The sequence below is a fragment of the Chiloscyllium punctatum genome, chromosome 35, assembly GCF_047496795.1.
Source record: "Chiloscyllium punctatum isolate Juve2018m chromosome 35, sChiPun1.3, whole genome shotgun sequence".
In the NCBI taxonomy this organism is placed as follows: Eukaryota; Metazoa; Chordata; class Chondrichthyes; order Orectolobiformes; family Hemiscylliidae; genus Chiloscyllium; species Chiloscyllium punctatum.
In genome coordinates, this window is record NC_092773.1 from 8,229,024 (window position 1) to 8,251,052 (window position 22,029).

A 22,029-nucleotide genomic window follows, 5' to 3' on the forward strand; every position below is an offset into this window, starting at 1 on the left:
TCCTGGACCACTCTCCCAAACTGTCTAGATCCTTCTGCAGCCTCCCCACTTTCTCAGTACGACCTGCCTGTCCACCTAATTTCGTATCATCGGCAAACTTCGCTAGAGTGCCCCCAGTCCCTTCATCCAGATCATTAATATATAACGTGAACAGCTGCGGCCCCAACACTGAACCCTGCGGGACACCACTTGTCACCGGCTGCCATTCTGAAGAAGAACCTTTTATCCCAACTCTCTGCCTTCTGTCAGACAGCCAATCCTCAATCCATACCAGTAGCTCCCCTCGTACACCATGGGCCCTCACCTTGCTCAGCAGCCTCCCGTGTGGCACCTTATCAAAGGCGTTTTGGAAGTCTAGATAGACCACATCCACTGGGTTTCCCTCGTCTAACCTATTTGTCACCTCCTCAAAGAACTCCAACAGGTTTGTCAGACACGACCTCCCCTTACTAAATCCATGTTGACTTGTTCTAATCCGACCCTGCTCTTCCAAGAATTTAGAAACCTCATCCTTAACGATGGATTCTAGAATTTTACCAACAACCGAGGTTAGGCTAATTGGCCTATAATTTTCCAGCTTTTGTCTTGATCCTTTCTTGAACAATGGGGTTACAACAACAATCTTCCAATCATCCGGGACTTTCCCTGACTCCAGTGACTTTTGAAAGATCTCAACCAACGCCTCCGCTATTTCCTCAGCCACCTCCCTCAGAACTCTAGGATGTAGCCCATCAGGGCCAGGAGATTTGTCAATTTTAAGACCTTTTAGCTTTTCTAGCACTTTCTCTTTTGTAATGGCAACCATACTCAACTCAGCCCCTTGACTCCCTTTAATTGTTGGGATATTACTCATGTCTTCCACTGTGAAGACTGATGCAAAGTACTTAAGTTCTCCAGCTATTTCCTTATCTCCCATCACTAGCTTTCCAGCATCAGTTTGAAGTGGCCCAATGTCTACTTTTGCTTGTTGTTTATGTATTGAAAGAAACTTTTACTATCACTTCTAATATTACTGGCTAGCCTACCTTCATATTTGATCCTCTCCTTCCTTATTTCTCTCTTTGTTACCCTCTTTGTTTTTGTAGCCTTCCCAATCTTCTGATTTCCCAGTGCTCTTGGCATTTTATAGGATCTCTCTTTTTCTTTGATACATTTCCTGACTTCCTTTGTCAGCCATGGCTGTCTAATCCATCCCCGGATAACCTTTCTTTTCTTGGGGATGAACCTCTGTACTGTGTCCTCAATTATACCCACAAACTCCTGCCATTTTTGCTCTACTGTCTTCCCTGCTAGGCTCTGCTTCCAGTCGATTTTCGTCAGTTCCTCTCTCATGCCCTCATAATTACCTTTGTTTAACTGTAACACCATTACATCCGATTTTGCCTTCTCTCTTTCAAACTGCAGACTGAACTCTAGCATATTATGATCATTGCTTCCTAAGTGTTCTCTTACTTTAAGATCTTTTATCAAGTCTGGTTCATTACATAGCATAGGTCCAAAATAGCCTGCACCCTTGTGGGCTCCATGACAAGCTGTTCCAAAAAGCCATCCTGTAAGCATTCCAAGAATTCCCTTTCTTAGGATCCACTGGCAACATTATTTACCCAGTCCACCTGCATATTGAAGTCTCCCATGATCACCGTGACCTTGCCTTTCTGACATGCCTTTTTTATTTCCCGGTACATGTTGCGCCCCTGGTCCTGGCCACTGTTAGGAGGTCTGTACGTAACTCCCATTATGGTTTTTTTTGCCTTTGTGGTTCCTCAATTCCACCCACACAAACTCCACATCATCCAACCCTCTGTCATTCAGTGCCACGGATTTAATTTGTTCTTAACTAACAAGGCCACCCCACCCCCCTCTGCCCACTTCCCTGTCTTTTCAATAAATTGTAAATCCTTGGATGTTTAACTGCCAGTCCTGAACACCCTGCAACCATGTCTCTGTGATGCCTACCACATCATAATCATTCACGATGATCTGTGCCGTTAGTTCATCTACTTTGTTACGAATGCTACGAGCATTCAGGTAAAGTGCCTTAATGCTAACATTCTTATCATTAGAGATATTGGAAGTCATAAGATGTCCTAAGCTATCCTTTTTGTTGCATTCCTCATCTGCCTCAAGGTTAAATCCACCTGAATACATGCTGTCCTGCTTAGCTTTCCATTTAACTCCATACTCCCTGTCGCTTTCACTTTCCCTTCCCCCCCCAACTCAGAAATTTAAAGTCCTACTAACCACCCTCTTCGCGAGAACATTGGTACCAGATCAGTTCAGGTAGAGACCGTCCCAACGGTACAGATTCCCCCCAGTTCCAAAACTGATGCCAATGCCCCATGAAATGGAATCCCTCTTTCCCACACCAGTCCCTTAGCCACGTGTTTACTTCCCTAATTTTCTTCTCCCTATGCCAATTGGCACGTGGCTCGGGCAGTAATCCGGAGATTATGACCCTTGAGGACCTGTACTTCAATTTCCTTTCTAGTGCTTGGTAATTCCCAAACAGGTTCTCCACCCTAGCTTTGCCTATGTTGTTAGTCCCAACGTGGACCACAATAACTGGATCCTCCCTCTCCCGCTCCAATATCCTTTCAAGCTGGTCGGAGATGACCCGCACCCTGGCACCGGGCAGGCAACACACCAAGCGAGACTCCCGATCCGGCTTGCAAAGGATACTATCTGTCCCCCTAATTATAGAATCCCCTATAACAACTCCTTGTCTTTTTGCTCCCCCCTCTTGAATGGCCTTCTGCACCATGGTGCTGTGGTCAGCTGGCTCATCCTATCCAGAGCCCTTTTCCTCATCCGTATTGGGTGCAAGAATCTCATACCTGTTGAACAAGGCTGAGGCTCCTGCACTCCTGAACTCAAGTTCCCCCTGCCTGCCTCACTTCGAGTCACATTCTGATGTCCCTGATCACTAACTGAATGTGAATTACTTAATCTCCCAGGTGTGACTGCCTCCTGAAACAAAACGTCCAGGTAACTCTCCCCCTCCCCAATGTGCTGCAGTGTTTGAAGCTCAGATTCCAGATCATCAACTCTGAGCTGGAGTTCTTCCAGCAACCAACACTTGCTGCAGATGTGGTCACTGCCATTCACAATGGGATCAGCCAGCTTCCACATCATACAGCTACAGCACATCTCTCTCTCTCTCTCTCTCTCTCTCTTGCCCCCCCCCCCCCCCCCCCCGCCACCGACCCTTTGCCTGTGGGAGAAGCAATATGGTCCTTGGGGACAAGGGTGCGTTGATGTTCCTCTGTTCCAGTACAGCTCAGATGGGCTGACTGGCCTCCCAGGTGCAGGTCTGTGTCAGTGTCTCTGGGACCTGGATCAGTGATTGTGCTGAGGAAGCTTCTGCTGGCCTGTACTGCCACCTTGTGGCGAAAAGAGTCCTGCTTTGGGAGTATTCCCAGGACCATGCCCCTCACACACCACACCACCCCCCTGCCCCCACCATCCCCCCTCCCCCATCTCCCTGCAATGGGGCACAGGCTGCAAAACTTCTGACACAGAGACAAACCTGAGCTCTTGGTCAGAGGCTCTGGTGCGTGGGAATCCCCCTGTTAGAAACCCAGGGCTGCTCTCTGGGATTTACAAATATGCCAGTGTCGAATGAGGTGAAGGGCTGATCAAGTTCACTCTGGGAGGTGACCCCCCCCCCCCCGACTGCGGTTATCGCTTCCTTATTAACCCAGAGATTCCAGGTTGTGAGCTGGAAACCTGGGTATAAATCCCAACACAGCAGATGGTGGGACATCAACTCAATAAAATCCAGAATAAAGAGTCTGACTATGACCAGGAATCCATTGTCGATTCTCCGAGAAACCCATCTGATTCAGTCATGTCCTTTGGAGAAGGCAAGTGCCATCCTTCCCTGGTCTGGCCCTACATGTGACTCCAGACCTACAGCAATCGGGTTGACTCTGAACTGCCCCCTGAGCAATTCGGGACGGGTAATAAATGCTGGCCTGGTCAGTGACTCCCTTATTTTGAGTGAAACAGAGAGAGTGTGCAATGGTGAATCTCTGAGTGCACCCTGTTGTGGAAGCACTTGCTGTATTTTCTGGTGCATCTGTGTTCAATACGGCCAGCCCCGCATCCCAGAAGGATGTGTCAGGAGGGGAAGGGTGCCGACTGTAGCCTGGGTCTCGGGATATTCCCATCTGTGAGTACGTGATGGTGGAGACAGGGGAAGACAAAATCATTTCAGATCAGCCAACATCCCACCTAAGGAGCGAACACCTTCTCTAGGTCCAGATTCATTCCTGCAACCGCAGTGGAAGTCTGCAGCGTGGAGTGGGAACAGTTCCAACTGTGGACCCTCCGTCCCTTGTTGGACAGACACGTGTGTGTGTGTGTGTGTGTGTGTGTGTGCCTTCTCTGGTACACACTGGAATAGGTGAAAACTGCAGGGGCTGAGCTCTGGACTTGCTGTGGTCCCCACCCCCAGCCCCCATCATGGACTCTGCTGTTCCTCCTGACTGCAGTTGGCTCCCCCACAGCAGACTGGAGCCTCTCTCTAAATCTCCCTGTGTTTTATTCACATTCAAATTTTACACAGGAAACTGGACCCCTCGTGACAAACCTGCCCCCTTGTTGCACTGCACGGGGAACAGGAAGTGAGGGATAGGGGCTGCCGGACGGGCAGAGCGGCCTGCAGTTACAGCTCTGCTGGCTGCGCTGTCTCGGAGGTTGCGAGACCTGACTGAACAGCCTCACTGATGCACCGGGCTACGTAGGAGAGGTTCTGGCTGTTCATCAGGCTCATGTTGATCTGGCCAATGGACGTCAGGTAAATATGTCTCCTCTTCTTCAAGTACATGATCTCGGAATCTATTGGGAAGACACAAAGAACTGAGTGAGTGACAGCTGGGATCTCATGCGTGCTCTCTCTCTCTCTCTTCTCTCTCTCACACATACACAGACTCACACACACCTGGAGGGGCTCGCTTTGGGGGAGCTGGGCAAGTATAGCTCGTGGGGAAAGTAGCCATGGTGATCAATGGTTCAGGCAGAGTGAGAGCTAGAGCAGTGAGGCTGGGCAGTCTGTAGAACCGAGGAGCTGGGGTGGGGGAGATGGGAGCGTCAGCCTTTCAGGAGAGGGCTGAAGAGGTGTGTCTTTGTCGAGATCGAGAATCATGTTGGCACAGTCTGAGGCCCGTCAGCCCTTCACATTGCTGCCGGCTCGCTGCCAGTCCGCTGTCGACCGAGGCTGACAAATTGAGTTGAGGACTGTGAAGGATTAAAACAAAAAGCATAAAGTTGGCAGAGATAATGGTTGACCTGAAGATTGGGATGCTTTTAGAATGCAGGCGAGTCGGACCAGGGCACTGGGGAAAGAAAGTGACGATACAACAAGAATGCAACTGAGCAAAAGGAAACATCAAAACAGACTGTAAAAGCTTCTGCAGGTACAGAGAAGGGACACGTTAACATTAATTGTGCATGTTCATTTATCTTAATAGGAACTTATGACAGGGACAGAGGAATGGGATAGAAGCTTTGTCTGTCACTGAAGGATAGACAAAGCATCTCCCAGGTCGAGAGATCCAAGTGGCTGTGAAGAATGAGTTGTTGAAGGAAATTAGCAGGAGTCAGCAGGTTGTACCGAAGAAATGTTTGGGAGTGAAAGTTGCAGATTTCTCAGGAATTGATGGTCTACACAAACGTGGTATATATCGCCCCACTCTTTAATAAAGAGAGTGAGTGAGTGTGAGAGAGAGAGAGAGAGAGAGAGAGAGAGAGAGAGAGAGAGAGAGAAACCCTGGACCTTCTGATTGGTTCGCCAAATATCAGTCGCCAAACAAATGCAGGAGGTTACTGTTAAGGATGTGATGATCAGACACTCAGGTGTCAATGAGGTGGTAAGGCACAGTCAGCACAGATGTGGGTCACTTTGGAAGGAGCTCGGACAGACCACACTGAGAGCACCGTCTGCAGTTCTGGTTTCCTTCTCTTGGAGATCTCAGCTAAGGTGGGCATCTGGAACCCAAAGGAAGGTCAGGGGAGCGGTCCTGAGTCTGAGAAGAAGAGACAGGTTTGTTGATGGGACGGTTGTAAACTTTTAAAGTCTCTCTGGTGGAGGGCTGGGGAAACTCGCTGTGTTTAAGGTTGAGATTGTTAGATTTCTGATTGTCAGGATTGGTGTAGGGGGATGGAGAAGATGCATTGTACTGTCCCACCGGTCAGGACCATGTTCGCTGTCCAGACACACTCAATGGGCTGAATGGCCAGCACCTCTTCATTAATAAAGAACCTGCTTGATGGATCTTGCTGTTTTCAAATGGAGGGTCAGCAAGTGATTGGCCGTATTGGGAACGGAGTTTTATTTTTAAAAAGCCTTCCCTCACGGGATGTTGGCATCGCTGGTTGGGTCAGCATTTATTACCCATCCCTAATTACTCAGGGGGCAGCTGAGCATCAACCCCATTGCTATGGGTCTGGAGTCACGTGTAGGACTGACCAGGTCAGGATGGCAGTTTCCTTCCCTGAGGGACATTCGTGATTCAGATGGGGATTTCCCAGTAAGGGAATCACGGTCATCTTTGGATGAGTTTTTGTTGGTGTTGAATTAAGATTTCGCCAGGTGCTGGGGTGGGATTCAAACCCAGACTCCGAGAACACGAGCCTGGGCCAGTGCCTCCCAATGTGACCCATTGGTGTGGGACAGCGAGATGCTCTGATCTGCTGAGGCTTTCCATCCCGGATCCCGAGGGCTGTTCCCACTGGCTTCCTGATCCCTGTGGTGATCCGAAAGCCACGGCTTGGAAATTACCGGCAACCCCTGGTCCAGCCAGTGCCCCATCAATCCCCTGAATGGCACCCCCTGGGGTCCACTTGCCGCAGCTGCTTGGGAGGGAGGGCCTTGTGGGATCTTGCCATGCCAGGAGCCTCACCTTTGAAGTCGGCGAACATGTAGAGTCCGATCTGGCGTCTGATGTGGTTCAGTGGCCTGAGGGTCCCCAGAGTGCGCAGCTCCTCTGCCAACTTCTCCCTCACCAACATCAACCGCTCTGCCATGCTCCTCAGATTTGCCTGCCTGGGGGTGGACACAGAGGGAGGAAGGAAGGAAGAGCCTCTTGTTACCTGGAGGAACCACTCCCTCTTGTCATGCCCCCCACAGTCCACCCCTGCACAAACACATTGTCTCCATTTCTCAGGCTGTTGAAAAAGGATCAGAGTTCGACTCCGGTGACACACACCTATTCAGGGATTTTGTTTATGTCTCAGCTTGGGGGCAGTTTTGGAAAGGTCCCTGGACGAGAGAGGACAGACAAACAGTGGTCCTGAGAAAAAGGGGGAAAGGTTCAAGCAAGTAGTTGAGGGGCAATTGCAGTTTCGAACCGATGGAATAAAGCCCTGAACAGGCTATTTGAAGCTGAGTGTTTAAACTCCAGGGTCTGCAAGCTTGAGGAAATGTCAATGTTTCTGGCATAAGCCCTTCATCGAGACTGACATCATTCCTGATGATGAGCTTATGCCCAAAGTGTCAACTCTCCTGCTCGTGGGGTGCTGCCTGACCTGCTGTGCTTTTCCAGCATCATACTTTTTGACTCTATCACCAGCATCTGTAGTGCTCACTTACTCCTGGTTAAATGAAACGTGTTGCAGTGTTTAAGAGAGTGTGCACACACTCAAGGGGCAGTTTGTGACGAGCCTACACAATTGTTTCTGGGATCCTTAAAGGAATGTTTTGGATGAATGGGATGATATTTTACGATGTGTTTCACAACCCATTAAGTTGGGTAAATAGTTTGGCTTCTTGTATTTTATCTCTAGTGCTTTGCGTAAGAAGCTCCTGTTTTGTTGTTTAAAAGCGGGACTGTGTGTCCATCTCTCAGGGAGAGAGCATCGGTCCAAAACAAAAAAGAACGCACGATCTATCAAGCCAGATGTTTGGGTGAGCTCTGCCTTCGTGGGTGATCATATCAGCTCAGGTTACAACACTCTGTCCATTAAACAGTTCTTGTTCAACCCCTCTTCGTGAGATCTTGTTCAAACTGAGAAAATTCTCCAAGGCCAGGCGAAGGTAAATCGAGGAAGGGGTGTCCTGTGATGGGCAGGAAGTTGTGATGAGGGCAGCAGCCTGAGGGTACGGAGTAGCTCATCTCAGACTGAGGCGAGGAGAAATCTCTTCACCGAGAGAGTGAAGACCCTCAGCCATCCACCCCAAACACTGACACAAGTTGCTGGAAAAGCTCAGCAGGTCTCGCAGCATCGATGGAGAGAATTCAGTGTTAAGGTTTCAGGGCCAAGGACCCTTCGTGTGAACGGAGAACTGCACCCACAATTCTTTGGGGTTCTATTAAAGCCAAACATTGAAGGTTGCGAGGAGTCGGGTACAGATCTTAGAGCGATGGGGGATTGAAGGATCTGGGGGAGCAGGTGGGAACAGACGGGGTTGGATGGTCAACCAGGGTCATGTTGAAGGGCTGAATGGCCTTTTGCTGCTGTCAGTCTTTACCCATCACAGTAATGGCGGTGTGGGGGTGCAGGGGGAGGAGGTGGGGAGGGGGAGGACCCAGCCTGATGCAGCAGCGCCTGGACGGTGTGCGCACAGGAAGATCCCAGAGTGAGAGACAGGGAGCAGGGCAGTACTCACCACTCAGCGAAGAAGGCGGGGTTATTGAGGATGGTCGCCACAATGCGAGCACCCAGGTGGGGGGGAGTTGACCAAGTGCACCTTGCTGCTAACATCAACTGTGAACGGATCCGTATGAGGCTTGGATTATCCCGGGATACGATAGTCAGGCTTCCCACTCGTTCACCTGGGAACAGGGGCGAAGAGACCCGGTGAAATGGCTCACCCCCATCCCAATAATTCATCGGTTACTGTCTGCCCCCCCTCCCCCAGAGGATCTCTGAGAGCAGCTTTCCAGAATGTTCTCCACTCCCAGAGAGCATTCTCTCTCTCTCTCTCTCTCTCTCTCTCTCTCTCTCTCTCTCTCTCTCTCTCTCTCTCTCTCTCTCTCTGCTGATAGTTGCTCTGTGCCCCTGCTCAGGGGGGCCTCCAGGTCAGAAGGGGACACGTAATCTTCCCCAATCCAGAGAGCGCTTCCCAGGGCCCCACCTGATTCCATCGCTCGCTGACCTTCCGGAAAGTTCAGCTCATCAAACGTTCAGGGGCCTGCGCTTGACCTTGTACCAAGTCCAGTTACCACAGGCCCATCTGCACACCCCCCTTCCCCCTTCCCCCCCCCCCCCCCCCCCACCCACCCACCCACCCCCAATCTCCCTGGGGTTGGGGAAAGTCTCAGTCCTGGGAGGCCGCTCCCTGCCCACTCACCGCACAGCCCAAAGTTCTTGGAGTAGGACTGGGCACAGAGAAGCTCAAAGCGTTCAGTCACAAAGTGCCGGACGGGAAATGCATCCTTATTCAGGTCTCCAGTTGCGAGGCCTTGGGCCGTTACAAAGAAGAAAGGGAACAGTCTCTTTCTCTGCAAACAGAAGGAGATACTCATTCAGTGACGGTCGATGGAGGTGAATCCTCCTCCAATCCTACCTGGAAAATCCTGTCACCTGGAAACAGGGGGGCCGGCATTCCCGTTCCAGAGGGACAGGGGACTGTCTTGGTGCACTGGAAGGGTTTCTCCGTCAGCCTGCCTCACACACCATCCCGCCTCCGAGAGACCGGGCAGTGAACGTCTCCCTTTGTCCCTCTATACATCAACCCGGCCATGCCTGCTCCAACCGCCCCGCCCCGCCCCCCCCCCCCCCCCCCTTTCTCACACCCCGTGGCCTCTGAATCCAGCATCATCTCCAATTCCACAACCGTCCCCCATTCCTCATCCCTCTTGGATGTGGGGGATCAAATTTCAAACATAGAGAATCCTGAATGGCCTGGACAAAGTGGATGTTGGGAAGATGTTTCCGTTGGTGGGAGAGACTCTGACATGAGGGCACAGCCTTAGCGGAAAGGGAAGACTCTTTAGAACAGAGATAAGGAGAAACTTCTTCAGCCAGAGAGTGGGGGATCGATGGGATTCACTGTCACAGAAGGCTGTGGAGGGCCAGGTCATTGAGTATATTTAAGACGGAGATCAATCGGTGATAGGGGATGAAGGGTTAATGGAGAGAAAGGGCTTGAGAAACTTATCAGCCATGATTGAATGGTGGAGCAGAGTCAGTGGGCTGAATGGCCTCATTTCTGCTCCTTTGTCTTCTGGTCTTATGGAGGGGGCTTGGGGAGTATTCACTCTTCAAGAAGTAACTACAATACAACTGGAACAAAGCAAACGGGTTATTGTGGTAACGGTGAGGTAACTGCTTAGCTCAGTGAGTGACCTGGACTGAGTGTGGAGAGAGTAGAGACCAGGAGCCTGTGAATTCCAGGGGCAGGGACAGTCCTTGGGAACTGAGGTGTGGAGGAATTCCTTCAACCACCAGCTGGGTTCCATCTCTGGAACTCAGCACCACAGAAGGCCTGGAGGTCACTGCCTGTGTTTGAGAGAGAGGGAGGGTTCGAGGGTTCCAGGGGGAAGGCCAGAGAACAGGCCTGGGAAACAATACCAGCCATGATCGGATGGCCTCATTTTCCTGTGCTGTCTGTGGGTGCAATGGTCTGGAGGTTAAAGGTCCTGCTATCCCCTCAGGAACAGCCACTCGGTCTGGGCTGTAGTCAAACACGCTGACTTCACACTAACCAGCTCCTCCAACAGACAGTTCATGCTAAATCTCTGAGAGGAGGTACTGTAAAGCTGCTGAGGGAACCCCTTCACAGCAAGGCTTGGAGAACAACTGAACATTTGTGTGTATTAGATGGATGAGAGACGAGGGGACCTGTGTATCGTGTCTTTTCCGTGACCGTCTGGTACCCTCTCTCTTTCCCCTTTGTTCACTGGAGGTGGGTGTCACTGACGGGGCGAGCATTTACTGGCCATTCATCACCCAGATCGACACACACCAGGCTCAAGGTGGGCTTTAACCTCGGAGGGGAGGGGACTTGAACCTAAAAGCAGGGATTTACTTCTGAGGCGGTGTAAAGTCAGACCACAATTGGAGTATTGTGCACAGTTTTGGGCCCTGTTGGAGAGCTGAACACGTTGCTGTGGGTCTGGAGTTACATGGAGGCCATTCCCGTTCAGGATAGTTGTCCCCTTTCCCGGGGGGGGGGGGGGAGACAATAGTGAACCTGATGGTGGTTCTTCTACCATGGTCATCATGGGATTTTCCATGGAATTCCTATCCCACCATCGGCTGGGTTGGGATTCCATCCTAGCTCCACTGGGTCTCCGCTCATGATAATGCCCCCTGCCCCCACCTTGGCCATGCCCTCCCTGTTGGCATCTCCCCACCCTCCCGTGGTTGAGTGGGAGCCGGAGGGTGGCTTTGGAAGGGGGTGTCACCCCTGACCCCTGGTCCCTCACCTTCATGACCTCTGCGATCTGCCTCCACTCGGCGGGGGTTGGATCCATGGCTGTCGGCCAATGAGCTGCCACTTGCAGCACGATGATGGAATATTCCGGAGCGTTCTGGAAGGAGCACAGAGACAGAGAGAGAGATGTCGACTAAATCACCACCACTCTCCCCTCCCTGAATTAACGTCTCGGGACGGGTCACCCATCTTCCTTCCTGCACCCGTCTCCCCCTCCCCCACCCTCATCAGAATGGGGAAAGGAAGGGGGTTCATCTCCTCTCCCATCCCCCTCCTCCCAGCATCTCCCACCCAAAACCTTGAGCCTTTCCCCCTCCTGGTCACCGGCCTTTCCCGATGCCTTGCGGCCAGTCCACGCTGAGTTGGGGTTGTGTTGGGTGGGGGCTGGTCCACGCTGGGTTGGGTTGGGTTGGGGTGGGTAGGGGGAAGGCCCTGAGGTGGGAACACGAGGTTGACAGGCCGTGGAGGGAGATGCTGACGCTGCACTGGGGCGGGGGTGGGGGAAAGAGGGTGAGGGGGCTGGGGAAGTGGGCCAGGGTGGGCAGCGAGTTGATGGAAGGTGCCGGAAGCAGCGTGGTCAGGGGCGTCGAGGAAGTGCCCACTGCCTCATGGGTCCAGGGGGGCTGACTCGCCAGTTAGGGCTGGTATTTAACATCGTAAGGAGGCACTGACCAGGTTTGTCACACACTAAGGGAGCCATTAAACGCTGCCTGTGATGAGGGTTTCGGTTTTAACAGGGAAACCTTCTTACATCTCTGTCTTACTGCTCCTTTCCTGACCCACTCTCTGCACTCCCTGGTTGTTGGGATGTTATGGTGAGTTTGTACAGGAGGTTAATAAGGTCTCGACTGGAGAACTGGGTGCAGTCACCCTGCTTTGGGAAGGATATTATTCAACTGGAGAGGGTTCAGAAGAGAGAGACCAGGATATTGCCAGGGATTGAGCTGTAAGAAGAGGCAGAATAGGCTGGGACATTTTTCACTGGAGGGTCAGATGTTGAGGGGTGACCCTCGGGGTTGGGGGGGGGTTGGTAAAAGCGAGAGGAGTACAGGTAGAGTTTGAAAATAGGTTTCTTTTCACCATCATGTGGGATTGGAAGACAAGGGGGGCATATTTTGAAGGTGAGAGGACAGACATTTAAAAAAAGACAAGGGGGGAGAGTGTTTGAGACCAAGGCTGGATCACGTGTGTACTGAACTACCTGAGGACGTGCTGGATGTGGTTATAATTACAACGTTGAAAAGACATTTGGATCAGGACATGAATGGGAAGGGTTTAGAGGAATATTGGTCAGATGAAGTTAGTTTGGGATTATGTTCGAATGGTCTGTTTCCGTGTTGTGTGACTTTGTGTTCTCTGTTTGATTAAATGTCCCATTCTCCAGCCTTGTTGCCTGTCATTGGGTCTGTGTGTGTGTGTGTGTGTGTGTGTGTGTGGTCACCAGTCTGCCCCATCTCCCCAGCCTCCCATCTCGGTGACCGGCCCGAGCAGGAATCTGGTACCTCCATGTCCTCCAGCCACTGTGGGATGGCCAGGCACAGCTTTTCGTGATCCCAGTAAAGATAACGGCGGATATCACTGAAGCCAGCTCCTTGGAAGGTGAACACGTGTGTCTCTGCCAGGGAACACGAGCAGACAGACAGAGAGAGAGAGGTTATTCCCACCTGGGGACCACTGATCCTGAAGGGGTCTCTGTCTGGTCAGCCCCCACCACAGGAACACCCCTCTCTGGGCACCAGCCTACCATGACCCTGGGACCACTCTCCACAGGCCAGAGTACCACTGTTTGGTTTGGGAGTGGGATTGTTGTGGGAGATGTTATGTGTGGGGTGTGTGCACAGCAAGACTCCAGTGGGGGCAGAAATGTGTCTGTGTCTGTGCAGGATCGGGTGCGACTCAGTGTGTTACCCTGTTATGGGAAGGATGTTATTAAACTGCGAAAAGTGCAGAGGAAATTTCCCCGGATGTTGCCTGGACTCAAGGGTCTGAGTTGTCGGAAGAGGTTGAACAAGCTCGGACATTTTTATTCAGAGACTGAGGGGGGAAGACCTTTATAGAGGTGTAGAAGATTGTGAGAGGCATGGATAGGGTGAATGCACTCAGTGTTTTCCCCGGGGTTGGGGGGTATGGGTATTGAGGACTAGAGGAGGTCAGTTTGAGGTTAGAGGGGAAAGAATAAAAAGGGAACCTGAGGGGTAATGCTTTTACACAGAGGATGGTACGGATATGGAATGAGCTGCCAGTGGAAGTGGTTGAGGTGGGCACATTGACAATGTGCACAGCAGTTGGCGGCGGAGGTGGGAGGTGGGGGGGACAGGATGACTCACCCCAGCAGGGCTCCGAGATGTAGACAGCAGGAGATGAGGGGTCAGTAATGGTGAACCATCGCTTGAGAAACTGCGCGGCCATGAACAGAGCTCCGTTTCCTCCGGGGACCTGGATACTGTCGGCCTGGGGGTGGGGGAGAGAGAGAGAGAGAGAGAGAGAGAGGGTGGGGGGGTGGGGATTGGCATCGGTCAGCAGAGGACTCTTCGTATATCCCAGAGCGACACTCCCTCCCTCCCCCACAACCTTCCCCCAACCCCTATTTAAGAAAAAGTTGGATAGAGCTCTCAAGGATAGTGGAGTCAAGGGTTATGGAGATAAGACAGGAACAGGATACTGATTAAGGATGATCAGCCACGATCATATTGAATGGTGGTGCTGGCTCGAAGGGCAGAATGGCCTACTCCTGCACCTATTGTCTATTGTCTTCCCCATCATGGAGGTCCATGTGCCCTGCAGGGGCTGGGGAGGGCCAAGGGGTGAGCACTGTGCCCCCACCCTCCATCCCACTCTACCCCCCCCCTCCACCCCACCCTACCCCCCCCCCCCCCCCCGCCCCCGCCTCTGCCCAGTGTGGATGAGGTGCTTCCACACTGAGCCCTGTTTACCCGTGCCCCAGGGGCAGACCGTGTGAAGTAGTGAGAACACCCCAGCAGTGCCCACCACACCTGCACTGGAATGGCGCCCAGATGTGGTCCCTCCAGCAGAGTCCCTGACCCGTAGCTGCTGATGGTGTGGAACACTGGGACACAGGGTGACCTGTTTTGACCTCTGTGCTGACCCCCATGCCGTGCGAAGCAGATTGAGAACCCAGTCAGGATCCCCCTGCGGGTGGGAGAGCAGTGAGGTGACCCATATCTCTGGGACGTTGGGCATGGGTCCATGTTCAGTATGGCCTCACCCAGAGCCAGGGAGACCAGCCCTGCTCATGCCCACCACAGTGACTGCCGATGGGGTTGAAACCCACCAGCACCCCTCTTCCCCCACCCTACCCCCCCATCCCCCAAAGACTCACCCTCTTCTCCACGATAGCAATGCTCTCACTGCCCAGGATGAGGGCTGTCGATGCCCTGTTAAACTCCGACTGCCCCAGCACTGATGTGTCATCATGGCAGAGTGTCGGGTCGTTTAGGATCTGCCTGTGAACCTTCCTGACCACGGGCAGCGTCCACACCTCTCCGTCCTCGGCAAAGTACTCTGCAAACAACAGCCACAGTGTGGAGTCAGTCTCTCCACCTGACTGCCACTCCTCCAGCTCTGAGTAAGACGCACTGTGCTCTCTGGGCATACAGTGGTCAAGTCACCCCATTGGTGTAGTGGCTGGCTGGGAGGGGGGGCAACTATCACACAATGGTTGTCCTGCTCAATGTCCTGGAGTCCATTATCCCTGCACAAACCCTACCCTATCTCCTGCTGCTTTCCCCTTCCCCTTCCCCACGATTTCCATCCACCAAAGACCTCAGGAAGGCCTCTGTGCAGTCTGTCCTCATTACCTTTCCAGGGATAGAGTGAGCAGACTTGGCTAACATCTGTTGGATTCCCGGATAGTGAGGGATGATCTGATTGAAGAGCCTGACGGATAAGTCCGCAAGAAATGGCAACAGGATGAGGCCATTCAGTCCCCAGTCCTGCTCTGCCAATCAATAGCATCATGGCAGATGCTGGAGATTCGAGTGGTGCTGGAAAAGCACAGCAGGTCAGGCAGCATCCGAGGAGCAGGAAAGTCAACGTTTCGGCCATTCCTCATTCCTGATGAAGGGCTTTTGCCTGTAACGTCGATGTTCCTGCCCCTTGGATGCGGCCAGACTTGCTGTGCTTTTCCAGCACCACTCAAACCTTGACTTGCGTCACATCATGGCATATCCAATTTTGCTTGTGTTCACGTTCCTCCCTTTTCCCTTTACCCTCCACTCCCTGAACTGATCAACAATCTATCAATCTTTGAATCCCCTCTCCCCGATTGAGTGAGGACCTCTCTCTCTCTCTCTTTCTCTGCCTAAAATGTACGCAAGTGCTCTGCCCTGACACCTCTCTGTGGCAAGGAGTTCCCCAAAGACCCTCCACTGTGTGAGAGAGGCAATTCCTCCTCATCCCAGTCTGCAGTTGGTGCCCCTTTATTCTGAGAGTGTGCACTCTGCTCCTGAACTCTCCCAGGACGGGGGAGTGGGGGGATCATCTCCTCAGCATTGACCCCATCCAACCCCTTCAATCAGATCGCCTGTCCTGCCTCGAGTCCAATCCCAACCTGGTTAACATTTGCTGCAAAGACAATCCCTCCACAGCACGGACCAGCCAAGTAAATCTTCTCAGTCCTGCCTCCCATGAAGTGAGAGCTGCAGGTTGACAGGATGGGGAGGTGGGGGAGTGTGGGACGAGGGCTAACAGGAGGACTGAGAGGAAGAGAAGGCTTTCCGAACAGGCAGGTGAAGCTGTGTCCATGCCCACGCACAGGGCCGTGCAGCACTGTGAACGGACAATGGTCATCCCCCTGAACCCAGGGGACAGGCACCAGGTGCAGATGTTCTGTTCAGTTTGCCTTCTGACAACATACCAAGCAAAGTTAAAATCCAATCCCAACTGTGGACCAAGTGTGTGTGTGAACTGAGCTGTTCCCCACCTGGATTCATTCACCAGTATGCTTGATGACCCACACCCAAGAACCACTGTCTCATTTTGTCAGTATTGCACAGAAAGAGATTCTGAACTCGTCCGAAGGATTGGAACAATGGGCTGAGGAATGGCAGATGGAGTTTAATTCAGATAAATGTGAGGTGCTGAATTTTGGGAAAGGCAAATCTTAGCAGGATTTATACAGTTAATGGTAAGGTCCTAGGGAGTGTTGCTGAACAAAGAGACCTTGGAGTGCAGGTTCATAGCTCCTTGAAAGTGGAGTCGCAGGTAGATAGGATAGTGAAGAAGGCGTTTGGTATGCTTTCCTTTATCGGTCAGATCATTGAGTACAGGAGTTGGGAGGTCATGTTGCAGCTGTACAGGACATTGGTTAGGCCACTGTTGGAATATTGCGTGCAATTCTGGTCTCCTTCCTATCGGAAAGATGTTGTGAAACTTGAAAGGGTTCAGAAAAGATTTTCAAGGATGTTGCCAGGGTTGGAGGATTTGAGCTACAGGGAGGGGCTGAACAGGCTGGGGCTGTTTTCCCTGGAGCATCGGAGGCTTAGGGGTGACCTTATAGAGGTTTATAAAATCATGAGGGGCATGGATAGGGTAAATAGACAAGGTCTTTTCCCTGGGGTCAGGGAGGCCAGAACTAGAGGGCATAGGTTTAGGGTGAGAGGGGAAAGATATAAAAGAGACTTAAGGGGCAACTTTTTCACCCAGAGGATGGTACGTGTCAGGAATGATCTGCCAGAGGATGTGGTGGAGGCTGGTACAATTGCAACATTTAAGAGGCATTTGGATGGGTATATGAATAGGGAAGGGTTTGGAGAGATATGGGCTGGGTGCTGGCAGGTGGGACTAGATTGGGTTGGGATATCTGGTTAGCATGGACGGGTTGGACCGAAGGGTCTGTTTCTGTGCTGTATGTTGCTCTGAATGGAAGTGCAGTTGATGGTGTGAAGAGTCCAGCCCGGCTCAGACAGAGGGACACAGCAGTGAGCCACACCTCTCTCCTTTCTGTCAATAACTCCGAGGCGTGGAGGCTTTGAAGAAACCCACACTTCCCCGATACATTTCCTGCCCTCCTGCCCCAGAGATGCCAAGCAGTGATGCCACCCCACTGGTGCCCATAGTGTGTCTGAGTGCTCTGGGGTACCAGCCGTCCACTCAAACCTCCCCCCTCACCCCTGCCCACCCTCACCAGGGCTGGCTGCATTTCCAGGTCTCCCCCAACAACACCCCCCCCCCACGCCGCCATCGTCCTGAGTGGGCACTCCCAAACCATGGGCAGCTTACCCCCCCCCCCACACTGTGGGCACTGTAAGCCCTCCCAGGGGCTGGGGGTGAAGCCCCCTACTCAGTTGACACAGACCCCCTGCCTCCATCCCAGTAGACCTCCAGCTTGCCCTCTCTGGAGAGGTGGGGAGGCAACGATCCATCCTCTCTCTGGGGTAAGGAGGAGGGGGACAGATCAATTCAGAAGGACTTCCTTCAACAGAGAGCGGTGAGGGTGGGGGTGGGGGGAAGAGGTGGTATTGAGAAAGAGGGAGGGGGGGAACATTAAAGGGGGCAGCAAGGTCGAAGCGACAGCAGGGAAGTGGGGTCAGAAATATAAACACCAGGAGGAGACACACAGACTGGACACCTCTGACACAGGAGGAACTCAATGACAGTCAGTCCTGAGGGAGTGCTGCACTGTCAGAGGGTCAGTGCTGAGGGAGTGGGCACTGTCAGAGGGTCAGTACTGAGGGAGTGCTGCACTGTTGGAGGGTCAGTGCTGAGGGAGTGCTGCACTGTCAGAGGGTCAGTGCTGAGGGAGTGCACTGTCGGAGGGTCAGTACTGAGGGAGTGCTGCACTGTCGGAGGGTCAGTACTGAGGGAGTGCTGCACTGTCGGAGGGTCAGTACTGAGGGAGTGCTGCACTGTCGGAGGGTCAGTGCTGAGGGAGTGGGCACTGTCAGAGGGTCAGTGCTGAGGGAGTGGGCACTGTCAGAGGGTCAGTGCTGAGGGAGTGGGCACTGTCGGAGGGTCAGTGCTGAGGGAGTACTGCACTGTCAGAGGGTCAGTACTGAGGGAGTGGGTACTGTCAGAGGGTCAGTGCTGAGGGAGTGGGCACTGTCAGAGGGTCAGTGCTGAGGGAGTGGGCACTGTCAGAGGGTCAGTGCTGAGGGAGTACTGCACTGTCGGAGGGTCAGTACTGAGGGAGTGGGCACTGTCGGAGGGTCAGTACTGAGGGAGTGGGCACTGTCGGAGGGTCAGTGCTGAAGGAGCACCGTGTAAGCAATGATATCTTATTCTGCCCCATCAGACTGTCTGGTTTCTCACAGCTGCCCCCCCCCCCCGGGGTATAGAGCAGGACGGGTAGCCTCTGAAACAGCCTCGGTTTTGAGCTGCTGAATGGTGTGAAGTTTGTGAAAATATCAGTGACCCTTCCCCTCCTGCTGCTGGCCTTACAGGTTTGGGCTCTGTCACTCCCCCACCCAGCCCACTCCCTCCCTCACTCACTCACCCCGCGAGCCCAGGTACATCTTCTCAGGGTTGGGGTCCCTGTTGTATTCATCATTGTAGACCCGCTGGCGGGACATAAGGCGCAGGGGAGTTTCCTGGAACACCGACAGGGAAGCTGTTCTGTTGACACACTGGCTTTTTGGAGTGATCTCCATGGTAACTGTAAACAAACAAGAACCAGAGAGTGGAGCCAGGCTCAGGGCCTGGCACCTTTGAAACTCAGCCCCAGAGTGTGGCTGGTCCCTGGATTGGGTGGGGGGGAGAGGCAGACTCCCTGTCTCAGTCTGTCCCTCTCCCAGTCCAAAGGCTTCCTCCTTGAGCTTCCCTCACCAAAGCACCCTCTCCCACTGGCTGCCCTTGGCCCTGCCCCCTTTCACACCCTCACACTCTGATTGGCTGACCCATGCTCCGCCCCCATCCTGCCCAAACCCAAGCCTCAGCCTCCCATTGGCTAGCTTCCCCAGCCCCCTCCACCAGCCTGGTTCACCCCCACTGACCTTCCCCAATCTCCAACTCCCATTGGTTGCGCTTCATCCCCCATTTCAGTTTTCTGTGTTTGACTGTCTCTGCCAGTTGTTGTAGTAGTAAGGGTGGGGTGTGGGTGAGGAGAGAGGAAGGTGGGGAGGGTGTTTCCTCAGCACTACCATCTGTCCAGGATACTAGAGGGACCGATTGGCTTCACTGTCTCAGGGTGTCCTTGAGATGTGAGTTCCTGCTGGGTTCTCAGCAACAGTTGTGATCATCTTTGTGAAGGTGTATAGCTTTGAGTCCCAGGGAGGAGGCTGTTTCTGGTTTAGTCCTGTCATTCCACCCCCCCCTCCCCACCTCACTCTGTCCCCCTTACCCCAGCAATCCGACATGCCTCTGTCTCTGTGTGTTGGATGGGGAACACTCTGCTCCTTCTACCGAGGCATCATTGGAAGTGGCTGGGTCTGATGTTGATCCCTTGGTCATGTTATTCCCCCCCCTGGTGGGGAGGCTGTGGGCTTGCAGGGCAGGAAGTGAGTCTGGGGTCCAGGTAAAAGGCCTGACTCTGAGCTGAACCGGGTCAGTCGCACCTTGGCCTGGTCCCACCACCAGACTCTGGGCCCAGCCAGGCCTGGTCGCTCAGTCCCGGTGTCCTTCCCACATCCACATGGGTTCCTCTGGGGAATTGGCACAGACTCTCTGGCCTCCTCCTGACCTGCCTCTGATCGACGTGGAGTGTTCCAGGCAGTTACAAACGCTGCTCCCATCGCCATCAAAAGTGCCCCGGCCCATTGTTGCTGATTTGACGCCAGCACATCACCGCCTCCTGCTGGTGCAGTGGACTACTGCAGCCCAGGTGCAGTGGCCATCACAGAGCAGTGAGTGATTGGCCCTCCTTCCCCCCTCCCCCTCCATCGGCAGTGTCAGTGCAGAGATGCCGTCTGTCTGTTTTCTCTATCGGAGTGTGTGATGGTGTTGTTGATTCTCTGTAGGTGACTGGCTGACTGCTTTCTGATGAATCGTTCCAGCCCAGGGAGACAATGAGGTTGCACCAATCCCAGAGTGGGTCATGCGTACTGCTGACCAGGAGTTCCCCTCTCCACAGGTAACACAGCCTGTTCATTCGATCTATTGTGTGTTCGCTATGTTGAGGGGCAGCCCATGTGCCCTGACCTCTGGGATTCCCTTCCTCCACACCCTTCCCCGAGCTCCATCTTCCTTGAATGCCCTGGCCCCCCCCCTTGCTCCCAGCCCCCCCAGGCTCCCTGACCCCTCTCTCCCCTTTCTCCCCCACTGCCGCTCTCTGCCAGTTCAGAAGTGCACAGACCTGGAGATTTGAGCCAGGTGCCTGGTGTGGGTGTTTTGATGTGGGTTTGCCCGTGATGCTATATAATCTCTGAGTCTGTGCCCATGCTGTGTGGGTACACACTGTCGCAGGGAGTGCTGTTGGTTATCTCTGAGTCGTCAGCACGAGTCACTGTTCACCAAGATGTTTCTGTCCCCATTTCACACTCTCTCACCTTCTCCCTTCGGAGCTGGGAGTGTGGAGACTGTTCCTTCTCTTTTTCTCCCCCGTGTTCCCGTTACTGATTCCGGAGTGATGGGCTGGCTCAGGGAGAGATGGATTGATTGAGAGTTGTTGTGTCTGCCCAGGGGAGTGAGGAACCACCCAGGCCTGAGTTTTTCAAGCTGTGGTGAACCCCTGTGCTGTGGATACAGAATTGCAGAAAGCAGTGTTCACTGTTCTTCTGCCCACAAGGTGGTGTCAGATAGCAGCAGGATCCGATCAGAGAGAGTCAGAGATTTTTATCTTTGGGTGTGAGAGGGGGTGACACAATGTGATTGATGGTTTTCGGACAGAAACATAACACACCCAGGCACTGGGAGAAATGTTCATGCTGCTACTGCTGTGCCCGTTTCTTGAGCAGTTAGTGCTGAGGGAGTGCCACTCTGTCAGAGGGACCGTCTCCCAGACACACTCTCCCACTGTCATTCAGACACACTCAGGGAAGAGTGTCTCTCCTCACTGGGACATCTCAGACACTAAGATATGAAATGTTCTCTTTGGACCTCGTATGCGGTACTCAGAACACACAGACAAACAATATACACACAATGTCACAGTGATGTACAGCATGGAAACAGACCCTTTGGTCCAACCCATCCATGCTGCCCAGATTTCCAAAATTAATCTAGTCCCATTTGCCAGCACTTGGCCCATATCCCTCCAAACCCTTTCCTATTCATATACCCATCCAGATACCTTTAAAATGCTGTAATTGTCCCAGCCTCCACCACTTCCTCTGGCAGCTCATTCCATACACGTACCACCCTCTGTGGGAAAAAGTTACCCCTCAGGTCCCTTTTATATCTTTCCCTTCTCACCCTGAACCTATACCCTCTAGTTCTGGACTCCCCCATGCCAGGGAAAAGACTTTGCCTATTTATCCTATCCATGCCCCTCATAATTTTGTAAACCTCTATAAGGTTACCCCTCAGCCTCCGACACTCCAGGGAAAACAGCCCCAGCCTGTTCAGCCTCTCCCTGTAGCTCAGATCTTCCAATCCTGGCAACATTCTTGTAAATCTTTTCAGAACCCTTTCAAGTTGCTGTGGGGCTGGAGAACTGAGGAAGCAGGGTACATTTCCCCATCTAAGTGGCATGAGTGAACCAGTTGGGGTTTCTTTCCCAACAGTTATTGCTGCTGTCATAGTCAGGGTGACTGAGA

General features: G+C 52.9%; 1 protein-coding gene across 1 annotated transcript; it reads right to left on the reverse strand.

Annotated features, from left to right (window-relative positions):
• Window positions 1–4,572: 4,572 nt before the first annotated feature.
• Window positions 4,573–19,070, reverse strand: LOC140459611 (aspartate aminotransferase, cytoplasmic-like). The gene is made up of 9 exons (XM_072553896.1): window positions 18,834–19,070; window positions 14,721–14,902; window positions 13,708–13,831; window positions 12,883–12,995; window positions 11,373–11,477; window positions 9,293–9,443; window positions 8,609–8,774; window positions 6,903–7,045; window positions 4,573–4,839 (listed from the first exon to the last, which is right to left on the reverse strand). The coding sequence occupies exons 1-9, from the start codon at window positions 18,985–18,987 to the stop codon at window positions 4,667–4,669; spliced, it is 1,311 nt and encodes a 436-aa protein (XP_072409997.1). The 5' UTR covers window positions 18,988–19,070; the 3' UTR covers window positions 4,573–4,666.
• Between the last annotated feature and the right edge of the window lie 2,959 nt (window positions 19,071–22,029).